The 19424-nt window shown below is 37.7% G+C and overlaps 1 protein-coding gene across 3 annotated transcripts in view; it reads left to right on the top strand.

The window, feature by feature from the left end:
* The window catches only part of LOC106067224 (probable G-protein coupled receptor 142), a 165406-nt gene extending 150346 nt beyond the window's left edge, over positions 1 to 15060 (top strand). For all 3 annotated transcript variants that reach the window (XM_056018298.1, XM_056018297.1, XM_056018300.1), the window contains one exon: positions 12948 to 15060. In XM_056018298.1, the coding sequence (XP_055874273.1) occupies positions 12948 to 13736 (789 nt within the window). In that variant the 3' untranslated portion in view covers positions 13737 to 15060. The remainder of the gene's footprint in view (positions 1 to 12947) is intronic.
* The last annotated feature ends 4364 nt before the right edge of the window (positions 15061 to 19424 follow it).

Here is a 19424-nt window from a genome sequence, read left to right as displayed (position 1 = left end):
TGACATTTTGTAGTAGAAAATAAATTCGTCTTTGCTAATATTTTTATGAAATGACAATGCCGCTTTTTTTTCTTACAGTATCTAATGACACCCCAAAATGTAAATTTTGTCTATTTTTCAGGAGATATAATGAGCTTTCAATAATTTCAGATTTCCAGGACTTTTCCGTAAATTTCGCAATTTCAGAAAATTTCCAATTTAAGTTGGGAGTTGTACACTTACTCGTGTGGTTGTATTTCTTAGTTAAAAACAAGCAAAATATAAAAGTATCTTTTAAAAAAAAAAAAAAATTATCCAAGGGAAAGAACTCCACATTAACAACTGTATCTTTCTATAATATAGAATTTATTTCCCTTTTTCGATATCAAACAAAACAATAAATTACAAGTAATTAATGGACTGATTGGTTCTTTTTAAAAATTCATTCACGTTTTGTTTGGTGCAATAAATAATTGTGTTAAGTTTCAACTTAATCCGAGAATAGGTGTAAAAGAAATAACATGTTTAAAAACAAAATGTACAACACAGAGTTGATATATTTTATTTTTTTTTCAAAAGAGCAGCTTCCCGATCCTTTCGATTTGTGGTCACGATAATTTGTCGAGCCTAGCTGTAAAGTAATTGAGCTAAATTGCGAGAAGCTTATCGGAGCGTGACCTCCGTGATTGGAGTGGCCGAACGCTGTGGGCGTGACGTGACGTTTTCCTCTCCGGCCGTTTTATTGTCAGTGCAATGCTGTAGCTGTCAGGGCTTCGCGAGATCTCAAGGAAGCGCTCTGTTTTGCGTCTCATGTTTCATTGGCAATCATTCTTTGTGCACAGATGCAATTATCACCCGGGCAAGCGGCGAAAACTTCAGTTGGACATTTTAATCTCAATCAGTTGGCTGGGATTGATTCTACATTTTTGTTTACATTTTTTCGTGACGTCCGTTGTGGAGATTTGAGTTCAAGGCTTCCGCTGAAGTATCGTCTGTCGCTGAAGTATCGACTGTCGCTGAAGTATCGACTGTCGCTGAAGTATCGACTGTCGCATTGTAGGCCTACCATGATCTGATGGGGAAAAAAAGTAATCGTATCTTATTCATCAGTATTGAGACTATAAATGATCGAAGAACGCAGAAGTACACTCCAGGTCTTCTGACACTGTCTTAGGATAGTCATGCACATAGTCACAGTAACACTTACACAAGAACGTGTCAGTCACATCTATCAGCTCACCCGCTCGCCTTGGTAAGGTCATTTCTGTTAAGGTTCAAGGAGACTTAATCAGCTTACACAAGTTAAGCCCTCCATTCAGCTGGCAGGCATATATATATATATGAGAATAAAATAAAGCAGTGTTTCTCAACCTTTGGAGAAAAAAAAAACAAAAAAAAAACAGACCTGTTGAGGCCTTTCTCTTGCTAGCTTGGGGATCCGGATGAGCGCTGTTAGTTTCCCACTGGGGTTTGGGGCGAGGCCCCGACGCTAAAACCGTTTTCTTGCATTCTTCACTGCAGAAACGCATTCTCCTGACATCTACAGCAGTGGGGTTCGGGTCAAAGCCCCGACGCCAAAAGCGTTTTCTTGCATTCTTCACTGCAGAAACGCATTCTCCTGACATCTACAGCTTATTATTCATTTATAGCATATATAAACTTTATACATACCCCCCACTCAAAGGGGTGGGAAGGGCAGTAGAGGTATTCGTCCCCCCCCCCCCCACCTAATCGGCCAACAGGGGAACGACATAATATAAATATCGGTTAAAATACCAATAACAAGTTTTAATCATATAGATTTTTAATTGATTCTGCTAGCAGGCTGTTATTTCTACATATAAATTGGATCCCCCAACTCGAAAGTTTATGGGTGGGGGGGGGGGCGGGATTTATGCCATCGCCCGCTCCCGACCCTACCATATCGGCAAACATACTAGAATGGGGGCGAAATAATGTAAAAATAGGTTGAAATAAAAATAATTAGTATATATTATTAACATAATTAATACATTCGTATACAAACTGCGTGAATTATATACTAAAATTCGTACGCCCCGAAGGGGGGGGGGATGCCGAGTGGAGGGTGCGATCGCCCTTACCGCCCCCCCCCCCCCGGATCCGCCAGTGCCTTCAGGAGAAAAGTTTCAAAAGTAAAGTAGCAATTGTACATAAAACACTGAACCATAATCCTCAAATACAAACACAAAATCTGATAAAATGCTCAGAAAGACACAATGATAAAGGCACATTCCTCGTCCCATATGCTAGGACAAATTTGTACAAATGCTCCTTCTTCCCTAGTGCTATTAGAGCATGGAATGGGTTGCCTGAGCTAGCCAGGAAAACAAGTGACTTGTCAGAATTTAGGTCATTGGTTAACATGAATGACTAACTGCAAGACGCGTAGGACGTAATTATGTACTTTTTTTGAATTAACGTCTGTATTTTATAAAATAAGATAATCTTCCGACTCGCAGGAAAGCTTTTTATCAGGTCATGAAAGTTTGATAACGTTAATATTGTTATTGAAAGATAAATAAAATATTATTGGCGTAATTTTAACCTATCATCTTTTGATGATTCTGTCGACAGATTTGACTTTTGGGCAAATATTATTGGCGTAATTTTAACCTATCATCTTTTGATGATTCTGTCGACAGATTTGACTTTTGGGCAAATATTATTGGCGTAATTTTAACCTATCATCTTTTGATGATTCTGTCGACAGATTTGACTTTTGGGCAAAGTTTAACTCGGTAAACATGCAAAGTTCAATGCACCACATCTAGATCCAGATTGGCGTCTCTTGATGTTGTCCAAACTGTAAATATTTAGAAAAAAGAATAGAATAACCAAAGGGGCAGCTAATCCAAAACTAACATGTCGATAAATCCTTTATTTTCGTCTCGAAACCGGAAGCCAGGTTTCACGATAACTTGCATGCGTGTGCGCGCGTGTGTTCATGCCAGATAAGACGATATTGTGCACCTGGGAATGGCAGATTTAGATCTAGTTTTTTCAAATTTGACTTAAGTGAATGAAAGATTTGAATTTCTTACCAAGATTAGAGTTATGGGTAATTTTACGAAGTCTCTTTATTTGAGATTTTCATATATGGCGGGAAACTATAAATAGCTAGTTTTCTGGTACATCCGGTGTACAGAATAAAGGAAGCGATCTTTTAAAAAACATAAATGTTTATTTGTGTTCACTTTTGAGCGATGCAGAATCAAATGTTCTAAGCACTTCAGCTTGTAACACAAAATGATTTCAATATGGGGAAAAAAAAAGCATTCGGCTTTCGCTCTGAAACAGATAGATCTAGGTATTTTACAACATTTTGGCAACAAACTAGCGGTAATTAATAACATTTGAGACGAAGATAAAATGCAACGCATTGAGTTAGTGTTGAAAAGACACAAAGATAAAGGCACATTCCTCGTCCCATATGCTAGGACAAATTTGTACAAATACTCCTTCTTCCCTAGTGCTATCAGAGCATGGAATGGGTTGCCCGAGTTACCCAGGAAAACCAGTGACCTGGCAGAATTTAAGTCATTGGTTAATATGCATGACTGAATGCATGACGCGTAGGGCGTAATCATCTTCTTTTTTTGAAGTAACGTCTGTATTATATAAGATAAGATAAGATAGCTCTATCTTTTTTATGTAGTTGGCAAAAGTCAAGTTCAATTTAGCGTTCTTTGACATTCTTTACGTTGATCTTGAAAATCAACAACCGTATCCGATCCTATATATTAGAGACGTTACTTCAAAAAAAAAAAAAAGACGATAAATACGCCCTACGCATTTTATGTGTCAATCTAGTCAGGCGTGTTAATGAATGACATAAACTCTGCTAAGTCGTTGGTTTTCCTGGCTGAATCAGGCAACCCGTTCCATTCTCTAATGGTAATAGGGAAGAAATGAAATCATGACAGTACCGATCTTCTGAGTCTGAGTAACTATTGCCATTCAAAAGTATTTCGTTCAACCGTTTTAATAATTAGGGACAGCTTATAATAATATTGATGACGTTGAAGTCTCCTATGCACTAGAATTTACTAGAAACTGGTCAAGTCATGGGCCAGTCATGGTACGATCATCAATTTGTTTCCTACAAAAGCAGGTTATCGGACTTGTTTCCTTGTTCAAATTTCAATGAACTTTGACCTTTCAAATTATAATTGTAAAGTAAAGTTCCCTTTTCTGGCCTTGCGATCTATAGTGCAGATGTTTCTATGGTATACGAGGGCATCATGTGGCCAGCACAACGACAACCCGGCTTTACTTTTCCCTATCTAATGTCACGTAAAGATCCCGAAAGTAAAATTCCTCTTTACCAGGATTAGTGCCCGGGACGTCGGTTCGAAAGCCAAGCGCTTTACCATGTTACAACTTTACTATAAATAAAAAAAATAACAATAATGACATCTGAGTAAAGCTGTTTCATTTTTCCAACATATAATGCGGAGTCGTGTGGTCAACACAACGACCAGTCATCCAAAATATTTAACAAAAAAAAAAAACATTAACAGAATAGCTATGTCACAGTTATGCATATGAAAAATTACTAGCTCATCAGGATTCACTGCGATCAAATGTTAACTTATGTATAAAGCTTCTATCAACGCACTCTGTTTGGTAACTATGTTTGTACATGCTCTGTCTTCCACTTACCAGTCTCGGATTGAGTTGAATCTTTACACAATTATTCATTGTCTTTACAAAAAAAAAACCCACAAAAAAAAAAAAAACAGAATCAATAAAAAAAAAATAAAACAGAGGAGTTAATTAATTAGTGGTAATTAATTAATTATATTTGTTTAAAGGGAAATAAATCTTACAGTATTTAGATAGGTGGTTGTAAATGTGCAGTTAATACCTTTTTATCAGCTAACATTTTACTTATTAGTCTATTGGCATTAGAAGCGTACATAGCGTACACTCTATCTATTGGTAGCTGGGATGTATTTTACACTCTATGTATTGGTAGCTGGGATGTATTTTACACTCTATGTATTGGTAGCTGGGATGTATTTTACACTCTATGTATTGGTAGCTGGGATGTATTTTACACTCTATGTATTGGTAGCTGGGATGTATTTTACACTATGTGTATTGGTAGCTGGGATGTATTTTACACTCTATGTATCGGTAGCTGGGATGTATTTTACACTCTATGTATTGGTAGCTGGGATGTATTTTACACTCTATGTATTGGTAGCTGGGATGTATTTTACACTATGTGTATTGGTAGCTGGGATGTATTTTACACTCTATGTATCGGTAGCTGGGATGTATTTTACACTCTATGTATTGGTAGCTGGGATGTACTTTACACTATGTGTATTGGTAGCTGGGATGTATTTTACACTCTATGTATTGGTAGCTGGGATGTATTTTACACTAAATGTATCGGTAGCTGGGATGTATTTTACACTATGTGTATTGGTAGCTGGGATGTATTTTACACTCTATGTATTGGTAGCTGGGATGTATTTTACACTCTATGTATTGGTAGCTGGGATGTATTTTACACTCTGTGTATTGGTAGCTGGGATGTATTTTACACTCTATGTATTGGTAGCTGGGATGTATTTTACACTCTGTGTATTGGTAGCTGGGATGTATTTTACACTCTGTGTATTGGTAGCTGGGATGTATTTTACACTCTATGTATTGGTAGCTGGGATGTATTTTACACTCTATCTATTGGTAGCTGGGATGTATTTTACACTCTATGTATTGGTAGCTGGGATGTATTTTACACTCTATGTATTGGTAGCTGGGATGTATTTTACACTATGTGTATTGGTAGCTGGGATGTATTTTACACTATGTGTATTGGTAGCTGGGATGTATTTTACACTCTATGTATTGGTAGCTGGGATGTATTTTACACTAAATGTATCGGTAGCTGGGATGTATTTTACACTATGTGTATTGGTAGCTGGGATGTATTTTACACTCTATGTATTGGTAGCTGGGATGTATTTTACACTCTATGTATTGGTAGCTGGGATGTATTTTACACTCTGTGTATTGGTAGCTGGGATGTATTTTACACTCTATGTATTGGTAGCTGGGATGTATTTTACACTCTGTGTATTGGTAGCTGGGATGTATTTTACACTCTATGTATTGGTAGCTGGGATGTATTTTACACTCTGTGTATTGGTAGCTGGGATGTATTTTACACTCTATGTATTGGTAGCTGGGATGTATTTTACACTCTATCTATTGGTAGCTGGGATGTATTTTACACTCTATGTATTGGTAGCTGGGATGTATTTTACACTCTATGTATTGGTAGCTGGGATGTATTTTACACTCTATGTATTGGTAGCTGGGATGTATTTTACACTAAATGTATCGGTAGCTGGGATGTATTTTACACTCTGTGTATTGGTAGCTGGGATGTAGTTTACACTCTATGTATTGGTAGCTGGGATGTATTTTACACTAAATGTATCGGTAGCTGGGATGTATTTTACACTATGTGTATTGGTAGCTGGGATGTATTTTACACTCTGTGTATTGGTAGCTGGGATGTATTTTACACTCTATGTATTGGTAGCTGAAATGTATTTTACACTCTGTGTATTGGTAGCTGAGATGTATTTTACACTATGTGTATTGGTAGCTGGGATGTATTTTACACTCTGTGTATTGGTAGCTGGGATGTATTTTACACTCTATGTATTGGTAGCTGGGATGTATTTTACACTAAATGTATTGGTAGCTGGGATGTATTTTACACTCTATGTATTGGTAGCTGGGATGTATTTTACACTCTATGTATCGGTAGCTGGGATGTATTTTACACTCTATGTATTGGTAGCTGGGATGTATTTTACACTCTGTGTATTGGTAGCTGGGATGTATTTTACACTCTATGTATTGGTAGCTGGGATGTATTTTACACTATGTGTATTGGTAGCTGGGATGTATTTTACACTCAATGTATTGGTAGCTGGGATGTATTTTACACTCAATGTATTGGTAGCTGGGATGTATTTTACACTATGTGTATTGGTAGCTGAGATGTATTTTACACTCTGTGTATTGGTAGCTGAGATGTATTTTACACTATGTGTATTGGTAGCTGAGATGTATTTTACACTATGTGTATTGGTAGCTGAGATGTATTTTACACTCTGTGTATTGGTAGCTGGAATGTATTTTACACTCTGTGTATTGGTAGCTGGGATGTATTTTACACTCTATGTATCGGTAGCTGAGATGTATTTTACACTCTGTGTATTGGTAGCTGGGATGTATTTTACACTCTATGTATCGGTAGCTGAAATGTATTTTACACTCTATGTATTGGTGGCTGAGATGTATTTTACACTCAATGTATTGGTAGCTGGGATGTATTTTACACTCAATGTATTGGTAGCTGGGATGTATTTTACACTCTGTGTATTGGTAGCTGGGATGTATTTTACACTCTATGTATTGGTAGCTGAAATGTATTTTACACTCTGTGTATTGCTAGCTGGGATGTATTTTACACTCTGTGTATTGCTAGCTGGGATGTATTTTACACTCTATGTATTGGTAGCTGGGATGTATTTTACACTCTATGTATTGGTAGCTGGGATGTATTTTACACTCTGTGTATTGGTAGCTGGGATGTATTTTACACTCTATGTATTGGTAGCTGGGATGTATTTTACACTCAATGTATTGGTAGCTGGGATGTATTTTACACTATGTGTATTGGTAGCTGAGATGTATTTTACACTCTGTGTATTGGTAGCTGGAATGTATTTTACACTCTGTGTATTGGTAGCTGGGATGTATTTTACACTCTATGTATCGGTAGCTGAGATGTATTTTACACTCTGTGTATTGGTAGCTGAGATGTATTTTACACTCTGTGTATTGGTAGCTGGAATGTATTTTACACTCTGTGTATTGGTAGCTGGGACATATTTTACACTAAATGTATTGGTAGCTGGGATGTATTTTACACTCTATGTATTGGTAGCTGGGATGTATTTTACACTCTATGTATTGGTAGCTGGGATGTATTTTACACTCAATGTATTGGTAGCTGGGATGTATTTTACACTCTGTGTATTGGTAGCTGGGATGTATTTTACACTCAATGTATTGCTAGCTGGGATGTATTTTACACTCTGTGTATTGCTAGCTGGGATGTATTTTACACTCTATGTATTGGTAGCTGAAATGTATTTTACACTCTGTGTATTGCTAGCTGGGATGTATTTTACACTCTATGTATTGGTAGCTGGGATGTATTTTACACTCTGTGTATTGGTAGCTGGGATGTATTTTACACTCTATGTATTGGTAGCTGGGATGTATTTTACACTCTATGTATTGGTAGCTGGGATGTATTTTACACTCTATCTATTGGTAGCTGGGATGTATTTTACACTCTATGTATTCGTAGCTGGGATGTATTTTACACTCTATGTATTGGTAGCTGGGATGTATTTTACACTCTATGTATTGGTAGCTGGGATGTATTTTACACTCTATGTATTGGTAGCTGGGATGTATTTTACACTCTATCTATTGGTAGCTGGGATGTATTTTACACTCTGTGTATTGGTAGCTGGGATGTATTTTACACTCTATGTATTGGTAGCTGGGATGTATTTTACACTCTATCTATTGGTAGCTGGGATGTATTTTACACTCTATCTATTGGTAGCTGGGATGTATTTTACACTCTGTGTATTGGTAGCTGGGATGTATTTTACACTCTATGTATTGGTAGCTGGGATGTATTTTACACTCTATGTATTGGTAGCTGGGATGTATTTTACACTATGTGTATTGGTAGCTGGGATGTATTTTACACTATGTGTATTGGTAGCTGGGATGTATTTTACACTCTATGTATTGGTAGCTGGGATGTATTTTACACTCTGTGTATTGGTAGCTGGGATGTATTTTACACTCTATGTATTGGTAGCTGGGATGTATTTTACACTCTATGTATTGGTAGCTGGGATGTATTTTACACTCTATGTATTGGTAGCTGGGATGTATTTTACACTCTATGTATTGGTAGCTGGAATGTATTTTACACTCTATCTATTGGTAGCTGGGATGTATTTTACACTCTGTGTATTGGTAGCTGGGATGTATTTTACACTCTATGTATTGGTAGCTGGGATGTATTTTACACTCTATCTATTGGTAGCTGGGATGTATTTTACACTCTATGTATTGGTAGCTGGGATGTATTTTACACTCTATCTATTGGTAGCTGGGATGTATTTTACACTCTATGTATTGGTAGCTGGGATGTATTTTACACTATGTGTATTGGTAGCTGGGATGTATTTTACACTCTATGTATTGGTAGCTGGGATGTATTTTACACTCTATCTATTGGTAGCTGGGATGTATTTTACACTATGTGTATTGGTAGCTGGGATGTATTTTACACTCTGTGTATTGGTAACTGGGACGTATTTTACACTCTATGTATTAATGGCCAGGATGTATTACGCACTCTTGGCTCTGGTAGATGAAATAGGAAGACGTTAATTTTTTGAGGTCTAGTTGTTCTATCATTTTGTTGTTTTTTTTTTTTCAGTCATTTCCCGCACCTTTTTTTTCCCTACGGCCATTCCTTCTCGTGCTGACAACAAAAAAGGACACTATTTGTATTTTTAAAAAAATCCTTTACATTCTTTCGGTCCTATCTCTCAACACTGGCACCTCCTTTCCCCATTAATCATATCCGTTTATCCCCCTGATGTCTCAATAATGCCCTGTACCAACTAATGCCTCCTCCCTCTCCCCCAAAGTAGTGTTATCCACCCCATGTCTAGCTCTGATTTCCATCACATTCCTGTTGCACCAGAACTCAATCCGTGTACTTTACGCTCAATATATCTGTTTGCCTTCCAATGGGCTCTCGTTGGCGATGACATCAATAAACAAGCACAATATGAAAAAAAAATCCTATTTAAAAAAAAAAACGTATCTGAAGGGGGAAGAACTCGGACCTTAAAACTATATCTATCAATAATGTTCAAGTTGTTTCCCTTATTCGATATCAAAACAAAATAATTAATTAACAAGAATTAATTGACTAATTGACTTATTGAGTATTTTTGTTTATTTATTCGTGTTATTTTGTTAGGTACAATAAATAATTGTTTAAAATGTCAAATTGCGTAAGGCAGAAATAGCGTTAACAATTATTTAAGGGGACTAAACCCAACACATTTAGCTATATATGTGAATAGTGATTAGTTTCCCTTGTTGATATCAAGCAAGATAATTAATTATCAGTAATTAATTGTCTAATTGTTTTTTTTTAAATTGAGTCATGCCTTGTCTATGCCAATAATTAATTGTGCCAAGTTTCAACTTGATCCGAGAATGTGTGTGGGAGAAATAATGTGTACACACCTTTTAACCAGACAGAGAGACAGAGTAAGTTGATATAAGCTTTGTTAAGAGTTAAGGATAACATGCAAAATACCCACGCCGGTCACGACAGGAAAGAGATAAAATAAACCATAGAGAGTATAGAGACCTCACAAATCATCAATAATAATGCATAACAATTTATCAATGCATCCGACTGCCATTTAACATTATGATATTTCAATCACGATTCCCCCTTTTTAAGAACGAAATATGATCATCTGTAAACAATTCTGTGTTCTAAAAAAAATGTAATAATGTATAGCTTTATAATGAGCCCATATAGAATTAATGCCTTTCGCTTCCTTATAAAAAAATATTGCTACATTAAATAAAAATTTCGCACTAATCTTATTATTGTATCATATAGAAAAAAAAACGTTCTTGGTTTAACAGAAAGAGGATCAGGAAGGGAGGGGAAAGAGGATTAGCGACACAGTAAAATAAAATAAAGATGACACTTTTTTTTTACCTTACTGATTAAAAAGAAAAAAAAAAGAATTCTCTTGTAAAAAAATTATTTTCCCGACCTAATTATCTGCATTGGAAAATAATGAAGATGGTTCAACCTTTAAGTATGAGTTATCGCCCATGTGTTTATGTCTATCATCATTGTTACTGCGAACGAGGCTACATAACTAAGTTCCCCTTTCAGACCTTGCGATCTTTGGCCGTTGATGATGTAAGGGTCATCTCTTCTATTAACGAGAGCATCATGTGGCCAGCACAACGACCAACCGCCTTTACTTTCCCCATCTAAAGTCAGGTACCCATTAAAGTTAACTGGGCGTCTTAAAAATCCCGGAATTTAAAACCTAGTCTTCACCGAGATTCGAATCCGGAACCTCTAGGTTCGAAAGCCCAGCGCCTTATCACTCAGCCTCCAAGCCCCCATAACAGCCTACAGCTCAACAGCAAATCTGAATAGATGAAACCTATTATTTGGTCTGTGCACGTTTTCTGAATTCTTAACTTTTAAATTTCAAATCTTTTTCAATTCTTAACTCGTTCCGTAATTAATGTCCACGTTCCGACGGAATAATTCATTTTGCCCATGTGAAGTTCACAACCCTGTTATGATTAATCTTTTAATTTTCTGTCTTTTGTTATCAGAAAATGTTATATTTTGTATAGATATCAAGGGGAATGCATGCACTTTTCAAATAATATATTGTAATAACTTAAGGGAGGCAACTCCACCAGACAGATGTTTATTTACACGGAGACATGACAAACACATAGGACATCTGCCTTGAACACAGCATCTTCATCTCGGCTCTAGTCTTGGGCGGAAATCGTTCTCTCTCCTCTAATGTCAACATCCTTCCTAGTCTAGTGTATCATAGTGCGCACTTACTGCACTATCATGGATGGCGGTGTGCATGGCAAGGTGTTATAACAATATATAACACTTATTCAGGTTTATAAAAACAAACAAAAAAAATAATTAAATTTAATGGGGTCAAATCAATAATAGCATCATTAACTAGGAGAGATATATACTACAATATACTACAACAAATTTATTGGGGTCAAATCAATGATAGTATCATTAACTAGGAGAGATATATACTACAATATACTACAACAAATTTAATGGGGTCAAATCAATGATAGTATCATTAACTAGGAGAGAGATATACTACAAAAGTATAAGGACATGATTGGAAGACCTGATATCCATATTATCATACATTGTTGGTGTCCTAACAATTAACAAGAAACACGTGAAAGTTATCCACATTCATCTCTTCATTTGTCAGCAAAATCAGTGTTGCCGGGTTATAAGTCTTGCCTCACGAGAAGTCCAATGTTAAAGGCTTTTTGATGCGCCTGGAATTTAGGATCATTGTATTATTGACAATGGGAACTGATCCCCGTGACACATCTGGGTAAAGCCGATCCCAAGGATCTACGTCATCTATACTACCTGCAATTAACTTCCTCTGATTTAAATATAATCTCGAAACCATGGTTCAACCGTTTACATCTCTTGTTTCTGTTAGTTTTTTAATGTGTGTGTTTATCGCGTGTTCCATGTGCATAAGTCCCTGTTTCCTTCCACTGAGTCCAATGTATTTAATGGGTCTGAAGAGCACGAAGAGTTTTAAAAGAGATTTGTTGTCTGTTTAGTAGATCTACCCTATATATCCACGGCTAATCAAGTTGGTCTCGAGAGTGAGCTAATACACTTTATATTCTTTAACCTTTTTTAAACTATCCGTTACATTGAGCTCAAAGACGAATACTATCTTTATTAATTATCTTTTCGCGCCCACCCATCAAAGGCGCGGGGACTGGGAGGTTGTCCCACTTGCGACCCTTAAAGGCAGCCTCTGCATGCTTTATTTTACATTTCTATTTAAAGACTTTCGGACTTGTTAACCCTTTAGACGCGTGTGGTAGTTTAGCCTCTAAACACTAGGATTGTAATATTTCATTTTGAATGCACTCATTGTAAAAAAGCTCAGCACTTTAAGGGTTAAAAAACGTGACAACAGATATCTAACATGTTTTTTGGTTTTTGTTTGTTTCAGGGCTGGTGTCAGATTTGGAATGTCCTCTCGATGTCAGCGCAGTATACATCACTGCTTCTTGTCTTTGCCTTCACGGTGGAGCGCTTCATCTCCGTCTGTAGACCGTTCTCTTGCGAGAAGTTTTCCAAGACCTCGCGGTCCTCCAAGATCATCAGCGCCATCGTGTGCGTCTCCTTCCTTCTGGCGTCACCCCAGGCTGTCTTCTGGAACATCAACCCCGCCACGGGGGAGTGCACCATCTGGGCTTCGGACAGCATCAACACGATCTACGTCATATGGAACTGGACCTCCGAGCTGGTCATGTTTGGGGTCATCCCCATCCTCGCCTTCATCTTGAACGTGTGCGTCCTGCGGCAGATCCGAACTGTCGGGAGGCTCTACGTGACCAGCGAGACACTGCACCGGCACGTGGGGGCCCGCTGCACCTCCACGACGGCGACGCTCATGTGGATTAGCTTTTATCTCATCTTCAGCAAGCTGCCAGTGACTATCGTGTACACCATGGAGCCCATCGTCCAGTTCGGTGACCCGATGACCATCGAACAGATGGCCGAGGACCCGGTGTGGCGAAACTACCTTTCGTACTACACCATACGCAAGGTTATCGTCGAGCTGGGCACCTCCCACCACGTCTGCAACGTTTTTATTTATGCATCCACCAGTAAACAATTCCGCAACCACCTCAAATTTTTCCTGGTGAAGTTTTTCTGCTGCAAGGTGAACTCCCCTAAAAATTCACCATCCCAACCGGTGAGATCTAGACAACCTTGGATACATCCCAAGGCGTAAAAAACTTCTTCCGCAAAAATATAGTCTGTATATACCAGAAGAGAGGTGCGGTGGCAGAGTGGTAAAAGCGCTTGGCTTCCGAACCGGGTGTCCTGGATTCGAATCTTGGTGATGACTGGAATTCTGAATTTCGGGGAACTTTACTTTATATACCAAAAGGGATTTAATCACAATTCTAACCTAAAGCCATGGATACTATATGGATGATGTGTATGCATGAATGACTGCGTTGCAAGCGACTTCGTGTAAATTATAGGTTTTCATTTATATTAGATTACATGTGCTCCGCGAGTCTGATCGAACTTTTGCAGGGAGGTAACTTTGTGTAATGTATTTCATGAATTGCTTTATATATATATATAAAGATATAATAGTTACCTTTCTTGTTTCGACAATAAACTGTGTGATTTGAAATTGTTCCGACATACACTATTTTCTTTATTTAATAGTAATGGCATCTGTGTACTACAAGAGCGACAGACAGACAGTCAGAAAACGAGATTATATACAGTCGTCAATGACATGTAAATCTTATATTGTATGTGCAAGTATGAAAGTGATAGAGCAAAAAAAAGTTAAGGGAGGGGGTCAGAGTGGTATGCCCTTGGCATTTTACGTTTCGAAGGAAGATATTTTCTCTTTGCAGACGACAGAGCTCAATCCTTGACACACATCAACAGTCACGTGTTATTTGTCATCACCTGACGCTGCAGCGGAGAGGCTTGCAAAATCACTAAATATTCGAAGCAAAATATATACAAGTGGGTGGGAGAGAGTTGGCTGAGAATCACCTATGTCTCCCGATATCAATGCAACTCATCCTCAGCTTCAGGGGCGGACTGTGTGTCAAAATCGGCCCAGACATTTCTTTTCCATCCTGATCATAACTTCTGGACATCCCATAGTAGTTCTATAATAATAATTAATACAAATTTTATTTATAAAGCGCTGTTAACAAACAAAATGTAGGCTCAAGGCGCTGTAATAACATCACAAACACAGACAGTGGTATAGCATGTTGTCTGTCTGAGATCAATGGGGAGTGAGTTCCAAACCTTTGGCCCGTGCACTGAAAAAGCCCGCAGACCGTAGCTTTTGAGGGAGAAACGTGGCACCACTAAAAGCGTTGAGTCCATTGAGCGCAGGGCTCTCTGGGGGACATATGGAGTAATCCGTTCTCTAAGGTACAGGGGCATCTCATTGTTATATATACACTGATGACAAAGTGTGTCTATCTGTCTTCAAAATCAATATGTTAAGTTTGATAATATATCGATAACTGTACACATAAGAAAAATAAGCTTTATATTGCTTTTAATCGCGAAGTATGTAGGCCGTAAAAGGATGAAGCCTACTAGTAGCGCTGTCTACGGATGTAGGCTATTACTTTATTTCTGAAAATGTGTTACATTAAACTTGTATTGCATTGTAGAGTCTGTAAAATATTTTTTTTAAACCGACGCTCAGATGGCCCCTTTTAAAAGAGAATAATATAAAACCTTTAACAATTTAATACGTGTCATAGTGACCTTCATGTTTGCTACCGGCCCTCCAGGCAGTTGCCCAAATGCCCATATGGACAGTCCGCCCCTTCCATTCCCCCCTCTCTCTCTCTCTTTTCATCAGCTACATTTTTTTTTTGTATCTTTAATACGATAACTATATAATAACATTAATTGGACATTTTGATTTGACAAGCACTGTAGTTTGATTGACTTTTGGGGAAACCATGTGATCTGTTGACAAAGTCTCACCATGCCCGTTTCCTGTCATCCAATTAAGAGACAAGGCAATAGAAGACACAGGCATGGGAGCTTGATATGTCAAGTAGATGTCACGCCAGTGGGATGAACTAGATCAATGTCTGTTGGAAACACTTTATGACGTGTTAGATTGCTGTCCAGGTGTTGGATACACCCAAGTGTGAGCCACTAAGTTCAACAGTCACGCTATGACATCAAAGAAATACTCGTCCACCTCCCCCCCCACTCCCCAAAACCAACTTAGTGCAGCTGGAGAGGGGGGTACAAGACGCGCCATATTTGTTATTTTTAACTCCTTTATGACAGTTTATGTCACTCTGACATAATATACACAAACATGTCTCTACCACAGGCGTATATAAATAGGTCTGTGGTCCCTACATTTTGATTGACAGATGCTGTTTAAATAAACAATAGATTACTAATCAAATCATTTGAACTTTCTAGAAAACATTAGACCTACGAAGTCTGTTCGATAAACCAAATATATCAATCCATCCAACTTTCTAGAAAACATTAGACCTACGAAGTCTGTTCAATAAACCAAATATATCGATCCATTCAACTTTCTAGAAAACAGTATCTTCATAAAGACCTTTAAATTCAACTCCCTATAAAACATTTGATCATGGAAGTTTGTTTTATAAACCAGAGACATCATATTGTTAGAACTGTAAAGGCGACGTAGTGACGACGCAGGCAGTAGTAGCTGTATGTGTCATCAGGCAACATATGTAACACAGGTCAGCACGCTGCTAAGCCGTCAACTATGTCAAAGGACGAGGGACAGTGCTGGTATGAAATCTCCACGTGCAAATCAGGGGCGGACTGGCTATTATGGGCATTCGGGCAAATGCCCTGTGGGCCGGTACCAAATGGGCCGATAAGACCCGCCGAAAGGACCACATGGATGCCACTGTGACACGTATTAAATTGTTAAAGGTTTTATAATATTCTCTTATAAAAGTGACCATTTGAACTTCGTGTTTAAAGAAATCTTTAACAGACTCTACAGTCTAATACTACTTTAATCTAACACATTTTCAGAAATAAAGTAATAGCCACCATCAGTAGACAGTGATACTAGTAAGCTTCATCCTCGTAGGGCTTAAGCACTTAGCGATTAAAAAGCAACATAAGGCTTATATTTCTTATAGAGCATGTGCACAGTTATCGATATATTATCCAACTTTACGTAATGATTTTAAGGACAGGTAAACCTAGAACTGGATGCCCATCAAATGATATACAATGTGTGGGCCGGATTGTATTTTGACATCCAGTCGTCCCCTGCCCATGATATGGTCTTGGGATCAGGACTGGCGTTATTTTCGAGGCCTTGGTGGACCCTATATAAAGACAGAGTGTCAAGAGTGAAGATGATTCAGTCAATCTGTTCAATAGACCAGAGCTATCATAGCGAACCATTCAACGCTACTTTTTTGTTTTGGACAGTCCTTCTATAAACTATAGCAATACAGTCCCTACAGGTCCATGGCCAGAGCTGAAGAAGAATACAAGAGAGGGGGGTGGGTGAAAAGAGAGTTTAGAGAGAAGGGAGGGAAGACTTAAGACAAAGGCACATTTCTTATTTCAAATGATAGGACGAATTCTTACAAGTGTTCCTTCTTACCTAGTGCCGTTATAGAATGAAACTGTTGCCTGCATCGGCCATGAAAACCAATGATTTAGCCGAGTCTCTAATTAACAAACACGACTTGATACACGTGGACACGCGCATAGGACGTAGTTTTCTGTCACATAATCTTCGGCGGCATACTGTTGAATAGCCAAACATTAGACGTTGACACTTAAATACTTATGGTCAAGCATAAAAAGAGAAGGAGAATCAATAAAAGAAAGAAAAACCCGTTTAAGCTTGACATTCACTGCCATTACCAAACTGTGAAAACTATGGAAAAGTAACATCAACTTCCAAGTCAAATTAAAATTTTATTATTCACTAGTTGTATAGAAATAAAACACTGTGTTGTGAACGTTGGACACTGAACGCCGAGGTGGAAGGAATATCAAAGCCCCTTAGAGTAAATGCTACCGAAAAATGCTGGATATCAGACACCAAGAAAAGAAGACGAATTTGTATTTTTACAAGCCAACACTCTGGAGGGCGAAAATGAATGACCACATATTACTGTGAAGGCTGAGCTGGTTTGGTCATTTTGTAAGACATAATTGACAGTCCCAAGGTATCAAGGTACAATGGAGGAAGCACGAAGAAACTGTGGTCCAATGAAAAGATGACTGGATAAAATAAAAAAGAATGGACCGGCCTCTTGATATCCAGTATAGAGCAGCCGCTGACCGGGAAAAGTGGAGGGATTTGATTACATGAACTGTCACAGCACCCCTATGACGAAAGGCACGTGGCATATGCGATGAGAAGTAATGTCTGTAATTTATAAGGAGATAAAGTGTGTTAACAGATGACATATACTTTTCTAAGTAAAACATAATAACATAAAAATAAATAAACTTTATATTTTAATTGCTGTATTTTTTTTTTAACTTCACATGAAAATATTCTTTTGTTTCTGGACATATTTGTATTCAGTATTAAAAAGGTAATTAGTGTAAAAAATTAACATTTTTTAAAATAATATCAATTACAATAAATACATATTGTAAATATATATATATATGACATAGATGGCCTGTGACACTCCAGCAAAACAAACCAAACAAGTTGCATTGGAAGTACAAGAACCAAATGATGCTAAATAAATGAGTTGGTCAGACTTCTCTGCTTCCAATTAAAAAAAAAACACCATTAAAAAAAATGCTCCAACTGTGTAAAAGATCAAAGTAAAAAAATGCTAGCAAACTGATTACTCAACCTCTAGAACAAATTTAAATTATAAAAAAAACACCAAAAAATCTGGCCAACTGAAGCACACAGCTGGGAGAGTTCAGGAACGGCCATAGAGGAAATCAGTCTAAGTGATATGAGCCATGTGCGAGTATAAACATACATTTGTTTTATTTAAGTCTTGATGTTGGGGGTGCGGTGGCTGATAGGTTATCGCTAGGCTCCCGAATCTGGAGTCCTGGGTTTAAATCTTGGTAAAGACTAAGAATTTGAATTTAGTGATTTTTGGGAACCCGAGTCCACCCTACTTTGACCGGGCAAAGTAAAAGTGGTTGGTCATTGTGCTGGACACATGACACCCTGCTCGTTAACCGCTGGCCAAAGAAACAGTTGACCTAAACATCATCTGCCCATAGATTGCAAGATCTGAAAGGAGAACTTTTAAGTTTTGGTAAAGAGTAGCTTTGTCGTAAAGGATCTGACTTTGAGAGGGGGGGGGGGGGAGATCAGGAAGAAGTCTAGGGAAGAACACAAACATGATGGATTTTCAACATCACAACACTAGCTCATCCTCTTCCTACATCCCAATCTTACGCCGTTTATAACATTACAACTCACAAAGTTACTTTGATATGTCATTGCTAACTCTTGTAGACATAGTAAATCACAGTAGTATAGATACTATCACCACCCATTGTTGATGCAATCAACTCTGACCCAGGTTAAATATTACGAATGACTTGACGATGGCCTGTTCAAGAGAAATTTCTTTGCTATTACTTTAGCAGTTGCCCGCAAATATAAACACTGCAGTTATTCTTAAAACATAATCACTTCTATTTAATGTAGAGGCCTGCAGATTTAAGTATTTTCTAAAATATTGTAAAGATTAAAATAATGACACAGTAAGTTAAAAAGAAATACAAGAAAAAAAAATGAAACAAAAAATAAAGACATCACTGCGATTGAATTAGAATAGTTTTTAATATAATATTGCTCACCTTGATAAAAGCGTTTCAATTAGCCTGCTAGTCACCAACCAATCCAGAGTTAAATAAACATGTTCTATTGTACAATAAAACATGTATGTATGACATT

The sequence above is a fragment of the Biomphalaria glabrata genome, chromosome 1, assembly GCF_947242115.1.
Source record: "Biomphalaria glabrata chromosome 1, xgBioGlab47.1, whole genome shotgun sequence".
NCBI classification, from domain to species: Eukaryota; Metazoa; Mollusca; class Gastropoda; family Planorbidae; genus Biomphalaria; species Biomphalaria glabrata.
Note: the sequence above shows the minus strand (reverse complement) of the source record. Positions and strands in the feature narration are given on the sequence as shown.